Consider the following 21,033-nt stretch of genomic DNA (forward strand, 5'->3'; position numbering starts at 1 on the left):
TAAAATACATATAATATTTGCCATCTTAACAGTATTTAAGTGTACAGTTCAGTTCACATTGTTGTGCTACCAATCTCCAGAACTTGCAAAGCTGAAACTCTGTACCCAGTAAACAACTCCAAATCCCTCCCCCTCAGGCCTCTGGCAACCACCATTCTACGTTATGTTTGTATAAATTTAACTATCTCAAGTAAGTGGAAGCTTACAGTATTTCTCTTTTTGTGACTGGCTTATTTCACTTAACATAGTATCTTCAAGGTTCATCCATATTACAGCATGTGTCAGAATTTTCTTCCTTTTTAAGGCTGAATAATAATATTCCATCATATATGTATACCACATTTTGTTTATCCATTCATCTGTCAATGGACACTTGGGTTGCTTATACATTTTGGCTATTGTGAACAATCCTGTTATAAACATGGGTGTACAAATATTTTTTTGAGGCCCTGCTTTCAGTTCTTTTGGGTATGTACCCGGAAATAGAATTTTTGGATCATGTGGCAATTCTATTTTTAATTTTTTGAGGTCTTAATCTTTTTTTTTTTTTTTAAGATTTTATATATTTGCTAGAAAGAGAGAGCAAGAGCACAAGCAGGGGGAGTGGCAGACAGAGGGAGAAGCAGGCTCCGGGGTGAGCAAGGATCCTGATGCGGGACTCAATCCCAGGATCTGGGGATCATGACCTGAGCTGAAGGCAGACACTTAACCTACTGAACCACCCAAGTGTCCTGAGGTCTTAATCTTTATATTAATATTTTTATTTTATTTATTTTTTTAAAGATCTTATTTATTTGACAGAGAGAGATAGCGAGAGCAGGAACACAAGCAGGGGGAGTGAGAGAGGGAGAAGCAGGCTTCCCGTGGAGCGGGGAGCCCAACTCAGGGCTTGATCCCAGGACCCTGGGATCATGACCTGAGCCGAAGGCAGCTGCTTAACGACTGAGCCACCCAGGCGCCCCAATATTTTTATTTTTAAATTTTTGCTTCAAGTATAGTTGACATATTAGTTTTAGGTGTACAACATAGTGATTTGACAATTATATACATTATGAAATGCTCACCACAATAAGTATAGTTACTATCTGTCACCATATGAAGTTATTACAATATTATTGACTATATTCCCTATACTGTGTTTTTTTTTTTTTTTAAGATTTTATTTATTTGACAGAGACAGAGAGAGAGCACACATCGAGGGGAATGGGAGAGGGAGAAGCAGGCTACCCGTGGAGCAGGGAGCTCAACTCAGGGCTCGATCCTAGGACCCTGGGATCATGACCTGAGCCGAAGGCAGCTGCTTAACGACTGAGTCACCCAAGCACCCCTGTAGTTTTTTTGTTTTTGTTTTTTAAGATTTTATTTACTTATTTATTTGACAGAGAGAGAGAGAGAGAACAAGCAGGGGGAGCAGCAGAGGGAGAGGGAGAAGCAAATTCCCTGCTGAGCAGGGACCCTGATGCGGGGCTCAATCCCAGGACCCTGGGATCATGATGTAAGCTGAAGGCAGACGCTTAACAACTGAGCCACCCAGGCACCCCTGTAGTTTTTTTTTTTTTTTCCAAGATTTTATTTATTTATTTGACAGAGAGAGAGAGAACAAGCAGGGTGAGCAGCAGAGGGAGAGGGAGAAGCAGATTCCCTGATGAGCAGGGAGCCTGATGCGGAGCTCGATCCTAGGACCCTGGAATCATGACCTGAGCCAAAGGCAGATGCTTAATCAACTGAGCCACCCAGGTGCCCCAAGGTTAATAGATATTGGTAGATTTTTTTTTTTCTTAAGTATGGACTACAGGTGATAAAGGAAGAAAAAAGTACCATCAAATATAGAGGTTCACAAAAGTTGGGGAACCTGCCTAAATGCAGGAGGATCTTCATTCCAAGTTATCAAAACTACAAAAATTAATTACCTTCAAATATTCTTAGATTTTCAGAGTAAAGAGAAGGTGCATTTCTGCTTAAGTTTGTTGTCTGCACATAGATCACTGTTACTATTAATAAGATTCTTGAGAGAGATATCTTTAAATATCTCTGAAAATAAAAGTTAATGGCGTGCCTGGGAGGCTCAGTCAGTTGGGCCTCTTACTCTTGATTTTGGCTCAGGTCATGATCTCATGGGTTGTGGGATTGAGCCCCACATCAGGCTCTGTGCTCAGTGCAGTCTTCTTGTCCCTCTCCTCCTGCTCCCCCCTCAAATAAATAAATAAGTAAAATCTTAAAGAAAAAGAAAAGAAAGGTTAAGACGGTGGTTGCTAGGGGAGAAAAGTGGGTGGGATAGGTGAAATAGATAAAGGGATTAAGAGGTACAAACTTCTAGTTATAAATAAGTCAAAGGGATGGAAACTACAGCATAGGGGGACGCCTCCGTGACTCGGTCAGTTGGAAGTCTGCCTTCAGCTCGGGTCATGATCCAGGGTCCTGGGATCGAGCCTCATGTCTGGCTCCCTTGCTTAGTGGGGAACCTGCTTCTCCCTCTGTCTCTATTAATCTTTTGAGGTTTCACTGAATGAAGTCCCATGAAGTTTTTGCCTAAGTGCTCATTCTATCAGCATTTATATAAATAACTCTTGTGCTGTATTTGATTCTTCATTCTCTTTGTTCTCTGACTAGCCATATAGCTTATTGTTTGTCCCTTTCTAGATGGTAAACTTCAGAAAATTATGACCAAATTTTATACTGCTTTTCTGTTTGAATCCTCCCCCCAACTTCTGCCCCCCCCCAAAAAAAAAATAGAAAGAAAGAAAACCACTCCTGGCCCACTGCTGCCCAAATAAATCACCTGGATAAATAAATTATTCCCTGGCCCTTAGAAAGGATGTTAGAAGTTTCATTTAACTGTTGTTGCCATTGTTTTCGCTGTGTGGTTATGACGTACCAGGCCTTCCGGGCACTGCAAGACAAAGATACAGTATAGATACAGTATAGATCCTGGTCTTAAGCTGCTTAATAGCCTGGTGGGGATATATTTATAAACAGAACCATGTAACAAGTGGGATAATGGTGTTACAAATGTTTTTCTGAGGTAGTATAAAGAAGGAAACCACAAACAGTTTCTAGAGAGAATCAAGGAAGGCTTTAGAGAGGAGGGGATATTTGAGTGTGGTCTTGAAAGATAAGTAGAATTTGAGGGGCTAGAAGAAAGTATTTTATGCAGATGAAAGACAGATGAACATGTTCATCATGTCCACTTGTTTAAGGAAGTAGTTTTTTCCTGATTGGTTTGAAATACAAGATTGTTCATCCCTGAAATTCACATTGTTTTAATATCAAACTATTTTGTTAAAATCTCTGAATGATAGTTTTCAGATGATGAAAAAAGGAGAAGAGTAACTTTCAGAATGGAGAGCCCTTATTAAAACACAGATGTCTTCTGTAAATAGAGTTGGAAAAATACTGTCAGTGTGCTCTTTGTGTATAAATGTCTCTTTTAACTTATCCATGCAGGATCTGAAAAGGAAAGCCACTTCTCTTTCTTGAATCACGAGGTACATGACAACAGAATCATTGATGCACTAGGAAGAGAGATGGGTTCCAAATCTCACTAAGTGATCTAGAAGAGGGGAGAAACAGCCAGTGTTCTGCCTGTTTTTCTGACCAGAGTTCCTGTGGCTCTCAGTGTTTTGCTTCCTCCTTTCCCTTCTGTCTGGCCACTCTGAAACATTGTTGCTTTGAATTCTAAGATAAAATGGGATGTCTGTCCTGTATTAAATATGCTAAACTTCTAGGGCTATTGTCATTTGAAGGAATTTCTTGAGATTGAAGAGTTAAGTAGGTTGTCATATTTTCTCTTGAAACTTCCACTTGGTAAATTATAACATGCTGAAAGAATACTCAAAGTCCATAGGTTGATGACATTTTTGCATAGCAAGTCCCTGTTGTGCAAGATCTGATATGATTTTTTTTTTTTTTTTAAGAGAGGGAGAGGGGATAGGAGAGGGAGAGAGAGAATCTGAGAATCCCAAGTGGGGCTCGATCTCATGACCCTGAGATCATGACCTGAGCTGAAATCAGCAGTTGGACACTTAACCGACTGAGCCACCCAGGCACCCCTGAAATGATTTTTTAAAAAAAATTTTATTTGGGTGCCTGGGTGGCTCAGTCAGTTAAGCGACTGTCTTCAGCTCAGGTCATGATCCTGGAGTCCCAGGATCGAGTCCCGTTTCGGGCTCCCTGATCAGCGGGAAGTCTGCTTCTCCCTCTGACCCTTCCCCCTCTCATGCTCTCTCTCTCTCTCAAATACAAGATTTTATTTTTTTGTCAGAAAGACAGCATGAGGAGGGGAAGTGGCAGGCCGAGGGAGAAGCAAGCTCTCTGACAAGCAGGGAGCCTGATGCAGGCCTCGATCCCAGGACTCTGGGATCATGACCTGAGCTGAAAGAGGCGCCTAACTGACTGAGCCACCCAGGCACCCCTGAAATGATTTTTTTTTAACCAGAATGTAATGAGGTCCTTGGTACTTAGTAATTTTTCTATGGCCTTATTCATAATTTCTTGGTAGCAAAACACATTTCAGTAAATAATTGAGCTTCTTTTGGGTAAGACAAAATATTTTCTCTGGTAATCTCATTTTGCTACTAAGGCATTTAGAGGGTAAAAACATAGTTAATTTTCTTGCAGGTAAAGTATTACAGTTTTGAAACCTGTGGAGTATGCATTGAAATTATAAAACAATATTTTTTTAAAGATTTTTATTTATTTATTTCAGAGAGAGAGAGAGCACAAGCAGGGGGAGTGGGCGAGGGAGAAGCAGGCTTCCTGCTGAGCAGGGAGCCCGATGGAGGGCTCGATCCCAGGACTCTGGGGCCATGACTTGAGCCGAAGGCAGATGCTTAATGGCTGAGCCACCCAGGCACCCCTAAAACAATATTTTTACATGTAAAATAGACTGACTTCTATAGAGGATGAATGTTTTAAGAGTAGAATTTCCTCTGTGTGTGTGGATAATAGTTTGAATGGCGTGGCCCATGCTTTTGTGTCTGACTTGAGTATGTTTAAATTATAAGATAATTTGGCTTGACTTACAATAACATTAGCTCTAAAAGTTTCACTGACTTCTTTCTATATTTAATATGCAGTGCTTTTTTCATATATATGTATATATATGTATGTATATGGGGGAGATTTTGAGGATGTGGCTTTATTATCCTATAAAGATAGTTTTATAATCCCTTAAGTGTTATATAAGGCTTACGCATGTATCTTTTCTGTGCACACTTAAAATTCCACAAAGAGGACTGTTAGTGTCCTAAGACTCAGCAATATTGGCCATAAGGAACCATCCTAATAAATTTCCCCCATTTTTTTCTAAGGTATTAAAAAAAGTATGTCATTTATTGAGGTATAATTAACAGTGTTTTTCTGGCCGGCTTGATGTGAAACAGTTTTGGTCTTGGATGGAATAAATCCATCTTCATTAATGGAAGTGAGACCCTAATGTCATCAGTTTATAGAAAAACATCCCTAATTACATCTATTTTATCTAAACTGTCACTAAAACATCTTGGCATGTTTACATGTGGAGACTTTGACCTCATATTTAACTGCTGCCCTTGAACCTCTCTTCTTCTGTTTTATTTTCTAGGTGCGCCACCGAGCTTCTGGCCAGGTGATGGCTCTTAAGATGAACACATTGAGCAGTAACCGGGCAAACATGCTGAAAGAAGTTCAGCTCATGAATAGACTCTCCCATCCCAACATCCTTAGGTAATGGCTTTTGCTTCCTTCTGGGGATCAGTGAGAAAGCTTAAACATTGTTGGAGGCTTGTTAAAATAGCATTAACAGCTAAAAAGAGGGATTCACAATTTCGTGCTTAGTCTGTCTTGCTGGGGTTTAGTGTGCTGTAGGTTTTTTTCTACATATTAACACTTAATTTTCTGGTAATTAGCTGCATTTAATAAAGCAACTTCCTTCTGTCTCTCAAATTGCTTTACTCTTAGTAGCAGCTCATTAGAACAGTTGTTTCTTATTAAATTAGTAATTAGTAAATTATCAAAAAGATTTTAGTCTTTATGTGGTTATTTAATTTTCTTAATTGCTTTATGAGGAATAGTAATTAAATCAGTGAATGAAAATAAAAGTATGCCCCCAGGCTATCTACCCTTAACTTTTAGCACTTACTTGAGAAGACATAATTTACCTATTTATTTATTTGAGATTTTATTCATTTATCTGAGAGAAAGCACGCATGTATGCGTGCGCAAGAGAGAGTGTGCATGCGCATGCGCTGCATGAAACGGGAGGGGCAGAGGGAAAGGGCCAAGCGGACTCCACACTGAGCAGGGATCCCGACGTGGGGCTTGTTCCCATGACCCTGAGATCATGACCTGAGCCAAAATCAGACGCTTAATCTACTGAGCCACCCAGGTGTCCCTAGTTTACCTTTTTAGAGTAGGATTAGTTTTATATATAATATGGTTATATAATCATCACTTTCTAGTAATCAGAATCTGAAATTTTCTCACTTGAATTATCTTGTGTTTTTTTTTTAGTGAGGTGACTGTATTTCCAAATGAAATCAATTAAGACTATTTGAGTCAATACATATTTAAGTAGGGTTTATGTGTAAGACACTTTAAAAAGTTAAAAGTGCTATTTACTTAGGGTCATTTATTGCTAATATTTATATTGGACTAGAGAGAAACCATACAGCTTAACTAAGACTTACATGTTTGGTCAGTGATAGTAAATTATGGAATTAGATTATACTGCTTACTTGAAACTTTCTACCTTTATACAAAATTGTTGCCTTCCTAGTCTACTACAAAAATGTTCAGCCAGTATTTTTATTATGATGACTTTTGTCGCAATGCATAAATCAGATTAGCACATTTTTTTGAGCATTTAATATAAGCCTGGTGATTTGTCAGATACCAGAAAGGTATAAAGACATATATAAAATGGAATGTCTGCCAGTAGGAAGGAGTTTGCACTCTTAACTGGGGATCTTGGACTTACATACATGAAAAGAGAACTGATAAAAATCAGCTAGGACCCCACCACTTGGGTAGAATAAACTCTATGAGCTATAAAATTTCAAAGGAGTAAGAGGTTACATTAGCTTGGCAGAGTCAGGGAAGCTTTTTTGGAGGAGGTTGACTTGAACTAGAACTTGAATTTTATTTTATTTTTTAAAGATTTTATTTATTTATTAGAGAGAGTGAGAGAAAGAGCAGGAGCAGGGGGAGAGGCAGAGGGAGAGGGAAAAGCAGACTCCCCATTGAGCAGGGAGCCCCATGTGGGGCTTGATCCCTGGACCCTGAGATCATGACCTGAGCTGAAGGCAACACTTAACCAACTGAGCCACTCAGGTGCCCCATAACTTGAATTTTAATAGGATTTTAGAAGAGAGGGAAGGAACTCTGAAAAAAAAAGAAGCAAAACAGTAATAAAGCACAGAGGTAAAAGTGCAAAGCTTTTTGAGGAATCAGTGAATAAAAACCCATTTGGCTAATAATAACAATAATGAGAAAACCACCATTTATTGAAGGCTTGTATGCTGAATCTTTACCTATTTAAAGATTTAATTTTGGGGCACCTGTGTGGCTCAGTTGGTTAAGCGTCTGCCTTCGGCTCAGGTCATGATCCCAGGGTCCTGGGATCAAGCTCCACATGGAGCTCCCTGCTTCTCCCTCTGCCTCTGCCCCTCCTCCTGTTCCTACCCTTTCTCTCTCTCAAATGAATAAATAAAATCTTAAAAAAAAGATTTAATCTTCATAACTAATCACGATTGAGGGAACTGAAGCTAAGAGATTATGTGTTGGTCAAGATATGTGACTCTGGGGTCTGGGCTCTTCCTACCGTGCTTCTCCTAGAACTGAGGATTTGATAGCATAGTATTGGTAGATAAAGGTGGAAACGTAATGCAGTTATGCAGGAATGGCTTTCATAAAGCCAAAAAGAGTATATTTTATGCTCTGTGTATTGGATTCTGAGCAGGGACTAGCGTGATAGTGGGTAACGGATAGAAAACGCAGGTTTAATATTGGGAGGTTCATGGCTAAGAGATCAGTTAGGGGGCCTCTATAATGTTTGAGAATGAGATGGATGAGTCTTGATTTGATATTCTGCTTAGGAATTTTTAAGCTTATTGTATTTTCATTTTGCTTAAAAATAATATTTTTATTATTGATATTTTTATAAAAGTGATACATCTTCATTGTGGAACATTTAGAAAACAGAGTTAACAAAATAAGAGACTAAATAAGAAAACTAAAATTGCCCTTTATCTCAATGCAGAGGGATCAAACTATCAGTAACATTTGATATATTTCTTTTTTTTTTTTTAAGATTTATTTATTTATTTGAGAGAGCGAGAATGAGAGAGAGAGAGTACATGAGAGGCGGGAGGGTCAGAGGGAGAAGCAGGCTCCTTGCTGAGCAGGGAGCCCGATGTGGGACTCGATCCCGGGACTCTGGGACCACGACCTGAGCCGAAGGCAGTCGCTCAACCAACTGAGCCACCCAGGCGCCCACATTTGATATATTTCTTGACAGTCTTTTTTATTTCACTATTTTTCTTACTCTCTTTACCATTGAACTTGACTGGGAATACATGAGAAGAAAGACTTTAAATAAATTTTATTCTATCACGGCAAAAATTCTAAATACAGTTTTTATGTAATGGAAGTGGAATAGTATAGTATAATGGTTAAAAATGAAGGCTCAAGGGGCACCTGGGTGGCTCAGTCGGTTAAGCATCTGACTTCAGCTCAGGTCATGATTTCAGGGTCCTGGGATTGAGCCCTGGAGTCCGGGAGTCCAGCTCTGCAGTTCTGCACTCAGTGGGGAGTCTGCTTCTCCTGCTCCCTCTGCCCTGCCTCATGCACACACATTCTCTCTCTCTCCCCCCCCCCAAAATAAATAAATAAATAAAATGTTAAAAAAAAATGAAGCCTCTAGATTCTAGATCAAGCTGCCTGGATTCAAATCCTGGATCTTGGGAAAGTTACTTAACCTGTCTGAGTCTTAGTTTTCCCATCTATAAAATGAGAGTAATGACAGTGAATACATCATAGAGTTGTTATTGAGGGTTCATTAAATTAGTACATATAAAATACCTAGTATAGTATCTGGCTTATGTGAAGTGCCCAGTAAATGTTAGCTACTATTATTTCTTTTTCTCTGGCTAGGTTTTTTTTTTTTTTTTTTATGGCCCATGGAAACCTGTCTTTTGTCATTCATTCATTCACCAACCATTTGTCGAATGCTGCTGTTTTTAATACATTCAAAGGTTTTCTGCTTGAGTGATTTGTTGAATAGAACTTTCTGCAATGATGGGCATGTTCTTTATCTGTGCTGTCCAATAGCCACACGTGGCTAATGAGCATTGAAATGTGGCTAGTTGGAACAAGGAACTGAAGTTTTTTATTTGATTAAACTGCCACATGAAGCTACTGGCTACTATACTGGAAAATACTGGGTTAGAGTCCCTCTAGGTCTTTGCTCTTGTTTTGCTTAATATATATGTCCAGCCTAGAAACATGGTGTGATGAGACCAGTGTTACCATTCCTATTCTGATGTCCCTTTGATCTATTTACTTAGCCTATCTCTTTTTGGTTTCACTACTCAGGAATGACATACCCCTCCCTTTTAACTTTCAACAAGTATTTTTCTTTGCTTTCAGCTAAGTTTTCTGATATATAAAAGTGTTAACTCTGTCTTCATCTTGGCATTAAGCCAGCAAATGAGATACTGCATAAAAGCCTGTGGATCTGTTATAATCCACAGAAAGTACATAGTACAGGAAAATTATTATAATTATTGTTAATAATTGGTGGGTTTGGCATTGTGATGATGACTCTTTGCTCTGCATAAGCCATCTGTCTCAAATATACTGTGGTTAAAAGCCTGGAGATGACTTTTTAAAAAGAAGCTTTTAAATTCTATCTCTGAAACTAATAATACAGTGTGTGTTAATTAAATTGAATTTCAATAAAAAATTAATTTAAAAAAGCTTCTAATTGTTCATATCTTTCATGTCTTTGTGTCTTCAGTTTTATTGTATATGTTGAACACAACAAAAGGAAATTATCCTACCAGTGGCCTAGAGGAAGCAGTCTTCTTGGCTTTCATTATTCAGAGGAGTACTAACTATAGCAGTAAAAACATTTATTATACTTCCTTAGGAGACCTTAAATATGAAACTAAGCATGACTGTGTTCCATTCTCAGAATACTTAGAATTTTTATTTTATATATGCTTTCTGGTCTTAGAAATTTACTATTAATACTTAATGTTTCTGTAATTAAAATTTTTTTGTTACTACAAAAAAGGCTAGTCTGCTTTCAAGCTGTGACACTTACAAGCTCTCCTTTATAGGTACAGAAGTTGGGGCAGAAATATGCACCGAGAGTTTCCCTCAAATTGAGATTATTAGATTTAAATTGGGAAAAATCCTTCTCTCAGAACCCTAGGTTTTTCATAGACATGCCTCCTTAGAGGCTGACCCCTGGGGGGGAGGGGTCTTGCTGAGCAGAGGAGGCTTTTGGTTCCCCACTCTGCTTCAGTCAGCAAGAGCGGCTCTACTTTTTATCTGTTTTATGTTAAACTTCTGTGTAAGAATTTTGAAGAAAGGGTCTCCTGCTTGAAAACAAAGACTGGGTGGAAAATCACTGCATTGGTGATTTGGAAAGACGGTTATCTGCATGACCTGCCAGATGGTAGGCATCTAATCCTCCGGGCATGCTTTGGTCCTCTCCTGGCATAGCTGTTTTGTGCCCAGCAGGAGTTAGTGAACTGAACTTTTACAGTTTTATTTCTCTTTTCTTGACCCCAACCTCCCTACTTCCTCTTTTTCCTTTTATCTTTCTCCCTCCTAAGATTTCTAGTTGGAAGGAAAAGAATGGGCCTGGTAAGTCATAGAGGCAGTAGGTGTGTATATTTTGTTTGTGTATATGTTTTTTTTTTTTTAATACATGGATACAGTTAAGATTGGTTCTGTCATCATCAGTTGCTCTAAGTTATCAGTTAAAACAAGGAACAATAAAGTACTTTGTTGACTGCATGGACTGATCGTTTGGGCCTCTTGTGAATAAGGTTATTTATGCCAGGAAGTCTTATGCTCAAGATTTGTAATCCAATTCCATGCCCTGCTCACTTCCACTCCCCAATGGTCTTTCTGAGGGACCTGCACCAAGATTCATTCTCATACCTCTTTGTTATTCTTTATGCCATGAGAAATTTAATATTTCTTTTAGATTCCTTGTTCATATTCTCATGCTTCCATTTTTTTAGGCTACATTCTGAATTTATTTTCCTGTCTACTAACTTTTGTTTAGAATTGTTTTAGCTCCCCTTTAAAAGCCATTTGTGACAATGTGGTTGCCATTTTGTTAAAATGGAGAATATGCTTTCAATTCACCAAATATTTACTTGGAACTACTCAGTCCAGGCCTGTGCTGCAATGTCATGGTGAATAAAAGGGAAGTAGAATACTGTTGTCTCCCAGTCTCCTTGGGAAATAAACTGTACATCTAGGAAACAGACTAACAGCTAATACTATGAGGGGCTCCTGGATGGCTCAGTTGTTAGGCGTCTGCCTTCGGCTTGGGTCATGATCCCAGGGTCCTGGGATCAAGCCCCGCATCGGGCTCCCTGCTCGGTTGGGAAGCCTGCTGCTGCTTCTCCAACTCTCCCTGCTTGTGTTCCCTCTCTCGCTGTCTCTCTCTGTCAAATAAATAAATAAAATCTTAAAAAAATATAATACTATGAGGATATGGCAGGATGTTTTCCCAGTCTCAGTTATTAAGATAGCTATCTTTCCAATTACCATTCTGAAAATCCTGAAGCCATCTTTAGTTATTCCTTTTCCTTTCTTTTAAAGATTTTATTTATTTATTTGAGACAGAGAGAGAAAGAGAGGGGCAGAAGCAGGCTCCCCGCTGAGCAGGGAACCCAATGCAAGGCTCAATGCAGGGCTTGATCCCAGGCCCTGGGATCATGACCTGAGCCAAAGGCAGCAGTTTAACTGACTGAGCCATCCAGGCACCCCTAGTTACTCCTTTTATTCCTTGCTTCTAATCAGAAAATAAGTGCTTGATTCTAAATCTTCAAAGGCTTTTGCATCTGTTCTTTCCTTTATACATTTGTTGGTTCAGCCCTCTTGAATTTTGCCTGGAGTGAATTGTTTTCCCTATCTTTTTGCCCCCCTTTTCTCTCTTCCTGATACACAACTCTAATTGTGTAGCTTATTTCTTGTAAACCTTTTATTTCAGAATTGAGTCAAAAATCCTTTACACTGACAGTTAAGGTCTGATCTGTTTTTCTAGCTCTACCTTCCACTATTCCTTATATGCACTTAACACAACTTCGTGATTTCCTAATTGTGTTCTCTTGGACCAGTTATTTGACCTCTGGGCTTTGTTTTTTTTCCTTCGTTAAACTAGGGGAATGGACCAGATCAGTGGTTAGAAATCCACAGTGAATTAATGTTGAATAATTCGTAAAAGATCAGGTTTAAAAAATATATTATCTCAGATGTGTGTACATTATCTCAGGTGGCCATGCACATACACACGCACACACACACACGTGGTCCAGAATAAATGGGACACATTTAAAAATGCTGGATTAAAATGGATCTTTCTGATTTCATCATTGCAATTCTAGTGAGTAATTAGGTGGAAGAGTCTCACTATAGCCCTCAAAGCAAATTATATAACACTAGCATGTTGGCAAAGAGGTCTTAACATTTTTTTCTCTTCTCTGAGCCAAAGTAGAAGGTCTAATGACTCAGGACTGTGTCTAAGTTCTAATTTCATATAACTAGAAAAATTTTGTAAAATAAAATATGGAATAAGCTTCAGTAATATTTATGTCATTGTCTGTGGGTAGTGAAGTAGTACAACCCCAGAAAGATGATTTTTTTAAAAATTTATTTTTACTGAGATAAAACTGAGATATTAGAGAAGATGATTTTTAATGTAAGCAATGGCTACCATTTATTGAGCACCTATTATGGACCGCTATTGATTATTTTTCCACCCCACCCCCATTTTTTCCTCTCTAGACTTCTCCCATCTCAGCAAATGGAATTGCCATTACTGCTATTATTACTTAGGTTACAAACCTAGAAATCATCCTTAATATCTTTCCCTTATACCCTCTTTCAAACCATCAAGTGGTTGTACACCTGAAACTAATGTAACACTGTTTGTTAACTATACCAGAATTAAAATTAAAAACTTAGACAATCTTAGGTAAAATTAATATTCAGGAGAAACAAATCAAGGCTTGGCATTTATATTATTATGACTGATTATAATCACTACTAGGCCAAAAAATATAATTACATTTTATTCCTTGCACAATTTTTTGTGTTTGGCCTAATTTTTCATTTGCTTAGTTATTATATGCCCACCACTAATTCTTCCCAAAGCTGCAGACAGAACTGTAAAATTCTTCTGAATATGCATTTCCACTCTGCCAAACAGATCTGGAAATCTAAAAATTCTTTCCTCAAACATCCTTCCCTCAAGCATCTCTCCTGGAGCTCTTGATCCTTCTGTTCTAGTTTGGACTGCTTATTCTCTAGACTTGCCCAGGAGTCACCCTGGGACTTGCTATCATTTTTTTTTTTTTTAAGATTTTTTAGATCTATTTGAGAGAGAGAGAGCTCACACACATGTGGGGAGGGGTGGAGGGAGGGAAGTAGAAGGGGAGGGGCATGGGGAGGGAGAGGGACAAGCAGACCTGCCTCCCCCCACCCCAGCTGAGCCTGGAGCCTGGCTCTGGGCTCCTTTTCATGACCCTGAGATCATGACTTGAGCTGAATTGCACTCAATCAAATAAGCCACCCAGGCATCCCACTATCATCTTTCTACCTATTTCTTTCTAGATCCTTCTTTTTTCTTTTTTCTTTTTTAAAAAATTGTCATAGATGTTTATTGTAGTATCTTTTTAAATCTTTTTTCACTGAACTGTCTGTGGTAGTCATATTTTCTTTTCTTTTTTTTAAATTCCAGTAAAATTAATGTACAGTATTACATTAGTTTCAGGTGTACGATACAGTGATTCAGCAATTTTTTACATTACTCAGTGCTCATCATAATAAGTGTACTCTTTAATCCCCATCACCTATTTCACCCATCCCCCCACCCTCTCTACTCTGGAAACCATCAGTTTGTTCTCTATAGTTAAGAATCTGTTTTTTGGTTTGTCCCTTTTTTCTTTGTTCATTTGTTTTGTTTCTTAAACTCTACATATGAGTGAAATCATATGGCATTTATCTTTCTCTGACTTATTTTACTTAGCATTATACCTTCTAAAGAAGACGTGGTATATAGATACAATATCATATAATATAATATTATTCAGCCATTAAAAAGAATGAAATCTTGCCATTTGCAATGACATGGATGGAGTATTATGCCAAGTGAATTAAGTCAGTCAAAGACAAATGCCATATAATTTCACACATTTGTGCAATTTAAGAAACAGAACAAATGAGCAGAGGGGAGAAAAAAGAGAGAGGGGCAATCCAAGAAACAGACTCTTAACTATAGAGAACAAACTGATGGTTACCAAAAGGGAGGTGGGTGGAAGGTTGGGGATTAAGGAGTGCACTTGTTGTGATGAGCACTGGGTATTGTATGGAAGTGTTGAATCACTATATTGCACACCTGAAATTAATATTACATTACACTGTATGTTAACTAACTGAAATTTAAATTAAAAAAAGGAAAAATGTTGCTACAACCAATGTCAGAGAAATTATTGCCTGTGTTCTCTTCTTGATTTTACAGCTTGAGGCCTCACTTGTAGGTCTTAATCCATTTTGAGTTTATTTTTGCATGTAGTATAAGAAAGTGGCCTGGTTTCATTCTTCTGTATGTAGCTATCCAGTTTTTCCCAACACTACTTGTTGAAGAGACTTTTTCCTATTGCATATTTTTGGCTCCTGTGTCAAAGATTAATTGACCGTGTAATTGTAGATTTATTTCTGGGCTTTCTATTGTGTTCCATTGATCTATGTGTCTATTTCTGTGCCAGTACCATACTGTTTTTATTACTATAGCTTTTGTGGTATAACTTGAAATCAGGAATGGTGATACCTCCAAGCTTCTTTTTTCTTTTTCAAGATTGTTTTGGCTATTTGGGGTCATTTGTGGTTCCATACAAATTTAGGATTATTCTTGTTCTGTGAAAAACGCTACGAGTATTTTGATAGGAATTGCATTAAATCTGTAGATTGCTTTGGAGACCCAAGACTGTCTTATACAAATATTGGAAGGGAAATAATTTAAGAGGGCTGAATCCTCAGCCTGCACATGGGAAAGTCAGTAGAAGGTGAGAAATAGCAGTATAATCAGTAGATCGCTAGAGCTATGATGGTAAATAGAAGAAACAACTAAAAGAGTTTAGAGTGGTTTCCTCTGGGGACCAGGATTCAGTGGTAGTATGGGCAGGCCGGGGGACTGTTATTTTTCATTATATACTTATTTGAAGCTATGTAAATGTTTAACTGATGAAAATTAACTTAGGACACTATTGGAGTAATCTAGAGGGAGCTGAAGATGGCTTGGATGGTGTTGGTAGCAAGGAAGGTAGAGAGAAACAGTTGGATTCTGGGTATTTTTTTAGTAGAGACAGTGGGATTTCCTAATGGATTGGGTGTGGGATATTAGCACAAGGGAAGGAGTCAAGGATAACTCTTACTTAGGCTTTGACTTGAACAACTGGGAAAATTGAATTGCCAGTAACTACATTGGAGAAGACTGCATGGGGAGCAGGTTTTGGGGATGAGACATCAGGAGTTATCAAGCTGGCAGTTGGATAAACGGGTCTGGAATTCAGAGGAGAGGTTCAGGATAGTTGTGTCTCTCAGTAGTTAGGAGACCTTTGGCAAATTATGTCACTTCTATAACCTCAGTTTTCTCATCTATGAAGTAAAGAGTAACAATAGTACTACTGTACTAGATTGATGGGAGAATTAAATGAGATAAAGAACTTATCACAGTGCAAGGCACTAAACATTAACTATTAATATATTATTGTTATTACTGTAGTCATAATCATCTGAAGCATCATATATTGAGGCTATAGAACATAAAGCTTAAGAGTTAAGAATCCAGTCCTGACTCTGCCATTTGCAAGTTGTGTGACACTGGGCAAGCAACTTAATCTCTCCTCAGTTTTCTTATCTGTGAAATGGAGGTAATAATAGTACCTATAACATAATGTTTTCATAAGAATTAAATGAGGTAATACCTGTAAAGTACTTAGAATAGTATCAGATACATTGTAAGTGCTTAATAAATGTAATCCATCATTTTCATTATTTGTCTGTGAACTCTGAAGAAGGGACGATCATGTTTATTTCTCTGGCACCCGCTGAGTCTCCTTTGCCTATCACTGTGCTTAGTTTATATGTGACAGGTAGTAAAAAAAATTTTTTAAATGTTCTGTTTATCTATAGAGAGGACAGACCTGGAACATATTCATTTTCTTGACACATGCTTCTTAGATTGAATTGTTCTCTTTCCTCTATACATTTCTTCTACTTTGGGAGAAGAGGAAGAAGTAAATCATGTGAGAGTGTTGTTTCAGAAGTATGCTCATATAAATTGAAGTTTGTGTTTATACTTCGCTATTTGGGTGTGAGTTTATGAGTCATCTTAGAATAAAAGATACATTTGGGAAGGAGGAAGAAACATTTTCAGTGCTTGGGGAGATAATCTAGATACTTGGATCTGTGGATATTAGTTCTCTTCTGAACTTCCTGGATTAAAAAAAAATTTGGGGAACATTTAAAGTCATATTTATGTATTAATAGTTCTGCCTTTGCCAGGAGATTTAGTATTTTGCTGCTTCCATGGCAATTTTGAGCAATGTGGTTTAAACTTTTCTGTGAAATAAAATACTTACAGAATGAGTTTAACTCTCAGTCTCAGTTTACTTTCAAGTTGTTATTCAAAATAGAGAATATTTGTTTTTCTCTCAGAAATCTAGGATTTTTTTATTTATTATACTGGTTTAATATTTATAAGCAGGCAGATCTTTTTTTAACTTTTTAAATTTTTGTATTGTTTTACTAGAAGAAAGCAAAATTAGACTGTAAACTTCATTGGTTATTATATGTAGTGCTGTCTACATGATCTAGTGATTGTGAGCAATGCTTACTTGCCTTTAGCTATCTTAAAATCGGACTATAAAAACTGTGGACAGAAAAGAGAAAGCCAGACTGAACCAGCTCTGTTTGGTGTCACCTAATGTGAGGCCTTGGTGGTTAATGTCTGTTCAGCTGAGTTTTCTTTGAGTTCTCATAGCTAGGACCTAGCACAACCAGTTTTCCATGATGGTAATACCTCTAAAACACGTTTGAACTGCCGCAAGCTTTACCAAAAGATATTACTGCTTTTTTTATGGGTCTAGATTCATAGCTCTTTTGGGACTTGAGATCTGAGGCATTGGCCTTTCTTCTCCTTTTTGGTTATTGGTAATTTTTTCTGGTCCAAGAGAGTGATGGTAACTTTGCTTTATTTGGGAGTAGAATGCAAAGCAGTTCATTTTAGTGCCACATATTAAAGCTTAGTGGAATCTTGTTGAGTATGTTGCAGGGCCTTTCCTTCAATTATGGGAGGAAATAAGATAAAAATATATCAAAACTTCTGGAAAAACTTTTTTAAAGAAAAGTAAACCAGTATAAGTAGACTTCAGATGTAGGGCTTTTAGAAAGTATATTAATATAAAAATCCTGCTCACATTTTAATATTCTATTACAGGTTTGTTTCAGACCTCTTAATTGTGTTTGCCATAACTTTGGAGCCAGACATTTTTCTGGAAAGGCCAGTACAGGTCAGAAGAAGTCCTACAACATGGATGCTGCTTATTGCTCAAAGTTGGCAGTAGAAAGGCTTGTAAAGCAAACCAGTTAGATTTTCATTGATTTACAGATAGGCTGTTATTTTTTTATGAATAAAAAATGAATTTATTATTTTTAAAGATTTATTTATTTATTTTGGAGATAGTGTGCAGGGAGGAGGGGCAGAGGGAAAAAGCGTCTCAAGCAGACTCCATGCCGAGTGTGGAGCCCCACACAGGGCTCAATCCCTTGACCCTGAGATCATGAACTGAGCCAAAACCAAGATTTGGTCACTCAACCGCCTGTGCCACCCATGCACCCCAAAAATGAAGTTATTGAACCATTGGCCTTTTTTCTTTCATACCCATGTTACAGAGCAAAACACAGATTTTGGAGCCAAACAGATCCAGATCCCAGTACATCTCCAACCTTTGTCAAGTCATTTAAATGCTCTGAACGTCATTTTCCTAGATGATAAAATGAGGGTAATTAAACTCAGGTCATACATATAAAACACTTAGCACAGTTTCTAGGTACATTGTAGGTTAGCAACAAGTAGTAATTTTCTGGACAGCTTTGATATAATGACCACAGAACTCTTACTAGATCCTGTTATGTAGTATTGAGCAGGTCCAAAAATAACAGTGGTGTTAGTGTTTTGTGTTTTTTTTTTTTTTTTCAGAGTGAGAACAGCTAGATGTGTTTTAGACTGCTGTCACACCTCTCCCTCTTCTGTTTAGGTAATAAACTTTTGAGGAGGGACAGTGTATTTAAACCTTAATGTTTAACCCTGAGAGCAGAATTGTGAGCTCAATAAATATTTGAGAGGAGGTAAATGCTACCAAGGAACATAATAATGTTATTTTCCTTGTGCTTGTTTTTTATTTTTTTTAAAAGATTTTTCTTTATTTATTTGAGAGAGAGAAAGACAGAGCAGAGGGAGGGGCAAAGGGAGAGGGAGAGTGAGAATCCCAAGCAGACTGTGCTAAGGACAGAGCCTGACATGCAGCTTGATCTCATGACCCTGAGACCATGACTTAAGCTGAAATCAAGAGTCAGGTGCTCAACCAACTGAGCCACCCAGGCGCCCCTCCTTGTGCTTGTTTAGCAGTCAAAGCCCAAAGTCTATCCTACATCTGTAAACATAACATAAGATAGTAACCCATAATTTCTTTTTATTATGTATCATTAGTTTTCTATGGCTGCCATAACAAATTGCCTAGTGGCTTAAGACAACACAAATTCATTATCTTACAGTTCTATAGGTCAGAAGTCTGATGTGGATCTTACTGGGCTAAAATCAAGGTATTGAGAGGGCTGTGTTTCTTTCTGGGGGCTCTAGGGGAGAATCTGTTTCCTTACTTTTTTCAGTTTCTAGTGGCTTGCATTCCTTGGCTTGTAGCTCCTTCCATCTTCAAAGCCAACAGTGACCAGCTGATTCTTTTTCATATTGTATCGCTCTAATACTAACTTTTTGGCTTCCCGCTTCTACCTTTGGGGACCACTGTGGTAACATTGCGAGTGTGGGGTAACACTTGATAATCCAGGATAATCTCCCTATTTTAAAGTCAGCTGATTAGAGGGATGCCTGGGTGGTGCAGTCAGTTAAGTATCTGCCTTGGGCTCAGGTCATGATCCCAGGGTCCTGGGATCGAGTCCCGCATCGGGCTCCCTGCTCAGTGAGGAGCCTGCTTCTCCCTCTGCCTCTGCTGCTCCCCCTGCTTGTGCTCTCTCTCTCTCTCTCTGACAAATAAGTAAATAAAAATCTTTTAAAGTCAGCTGATTAGCAACCTTAATTCCATCTGCAACTTTAATCAATTACCTTCCATATAACATAACATATTCACAGGTTTTGGGGGTTAGAGCATGGATATCTTTGGACGTCTTCTGCCTGTCATAGTATTCCATTAGGAAAACATTTTGAGCAAATCTCTAACTGCTACTTTTAACCTATATTAAATATTACTAAAACTCATTTTCTCCTTTTTATATAAAAATAATATAGGTAAAAATTCTAATTTTCTTCCCATACTTCAGTGGATAATCATGCTCATTCCCCATTTTGGAGACTGCTGGATAATAGTAGAACTTAGGAAAGATCCCTCTTTGGAATTAAGAAATTTAGCTTTTAATTGAATTCAGTAAATAAATTTACTAAGTGCTAACTATGAACAAGGCAGTGTTTTAGGTATATACAGAGACATACAACTACATGGTATATTTATTCCAGGAGGGCTAACTACTGTAGTAAACTACATAAAATCTTACTGATTTAAAGGTTTGGTTTCTTTTCTTTCTTTTTTTTTTAAGTTTTTAAGTAATCTCTCTACACCTAATATGGGGCTTGAACTCATAACCCCGAGATCAAGAGTAGCATGCTCCACCAACCAATCCAGGCAGGTGCCCCGTAAAGGCTTGTTTCTTATTTATGTCCTAGTTCAATGCATGTTGGGTAGAGGTAGAAGGGGAGCTTTTTTTTTTTTTTGCCTAGGATTGGGCCTCAGATTCCTTCACTGGATCTTCTGCATCTGCTGACAGATGAAGGAGGAAAGTGTAGAGGATAGGGTTGAGGTTTTTATGGGACAGGCCTAGAAATGACATAATCATTTCTGCCCCTATACCACTGTCCAGAGCTCAGTGTTATGGTGTTAACCATCTGGTGTAGACACTGGGAAATGTCGTTTACTTAAGGAGGAAAAGGGAAGCAATTTAGTGAATAAATAGCCATTCTCTTCCACATATAAGATCCCTGCCCTCAAGAACCTTGTAATTTAGTGGAAGAAGCTGACATAGATAAAACTTGATGTAGAAGGCAGGCCTGATAAGTGTTATAATAGAGGTTTTTTTTTTTTTAGATTTTATTTATTTTTTGACAGACGGCAAGAGAGGGAACACAAGCAGGAGGAATGGGAGAGGAAGAAGCAGGTTTCCCGGTGAGCAGGGAGCCTGATGTGGGGCTGATCCCAGAAGCCTGGGATCGTGACCTGAGCCGAAGGCAGACGCTTAACCACTGAGCCACACAGACACCCCAAGGGTTATAACAGAGTTTTAAATAGAGTGATATAAATGTATAGGGAAGAGAAAGGTTACATTGGATTAGAAAGATTAGGGAAATATTTGAAATTATATCTCTGTGATAGGAATTATTATAAACATTCTCAAAGGGCGGTTTTAACAATCAAATGACTTGATACATGGCAGTGCCTGGCATACTAAATGGTATATAAATAT

General features: G+C 38.1%; 1 protein-coding gene across 1 annotated transcript in view; it reads left to right on the forward strand.

Annotated features, from left to right (window-relative positions):
- TESK2 (testis associated actin remodelling kinase 2) overlaps positions 1 to 21,033 on the forward strand; it is a 137,126-nt gene that overhangs the window by 59,558 nt on the left and 56,535 nt on the right. The window contains exon 3 of the mRNA XM_028123337.2: positions 5,582 to 5,703. Coding sequence (XP_027979138.1) covers positions 5,582 to 5,703 — 122 coding nt within the window. The remainder of the gene's footprint in view (positions 1 to 5,581; positions 5,704 to 21,033) is intronic.

This window comes from Eumetopias jubatus, unplaced genomic scaffold (genome assembly GCF_037043125.1).
Source record: "Eumetopias jubatus isolate StellerSeaLion01/CBP00866 unplaced genomic scaffold, mEumJub1_p1.0 scaffold_4, whole genome shotgun sequence".
NCBI lineage: Eukaryota > Metazoa > Chordata > Mammalia > Carnivora > Otariidae > Eumetopias > Eumetopias jubatus.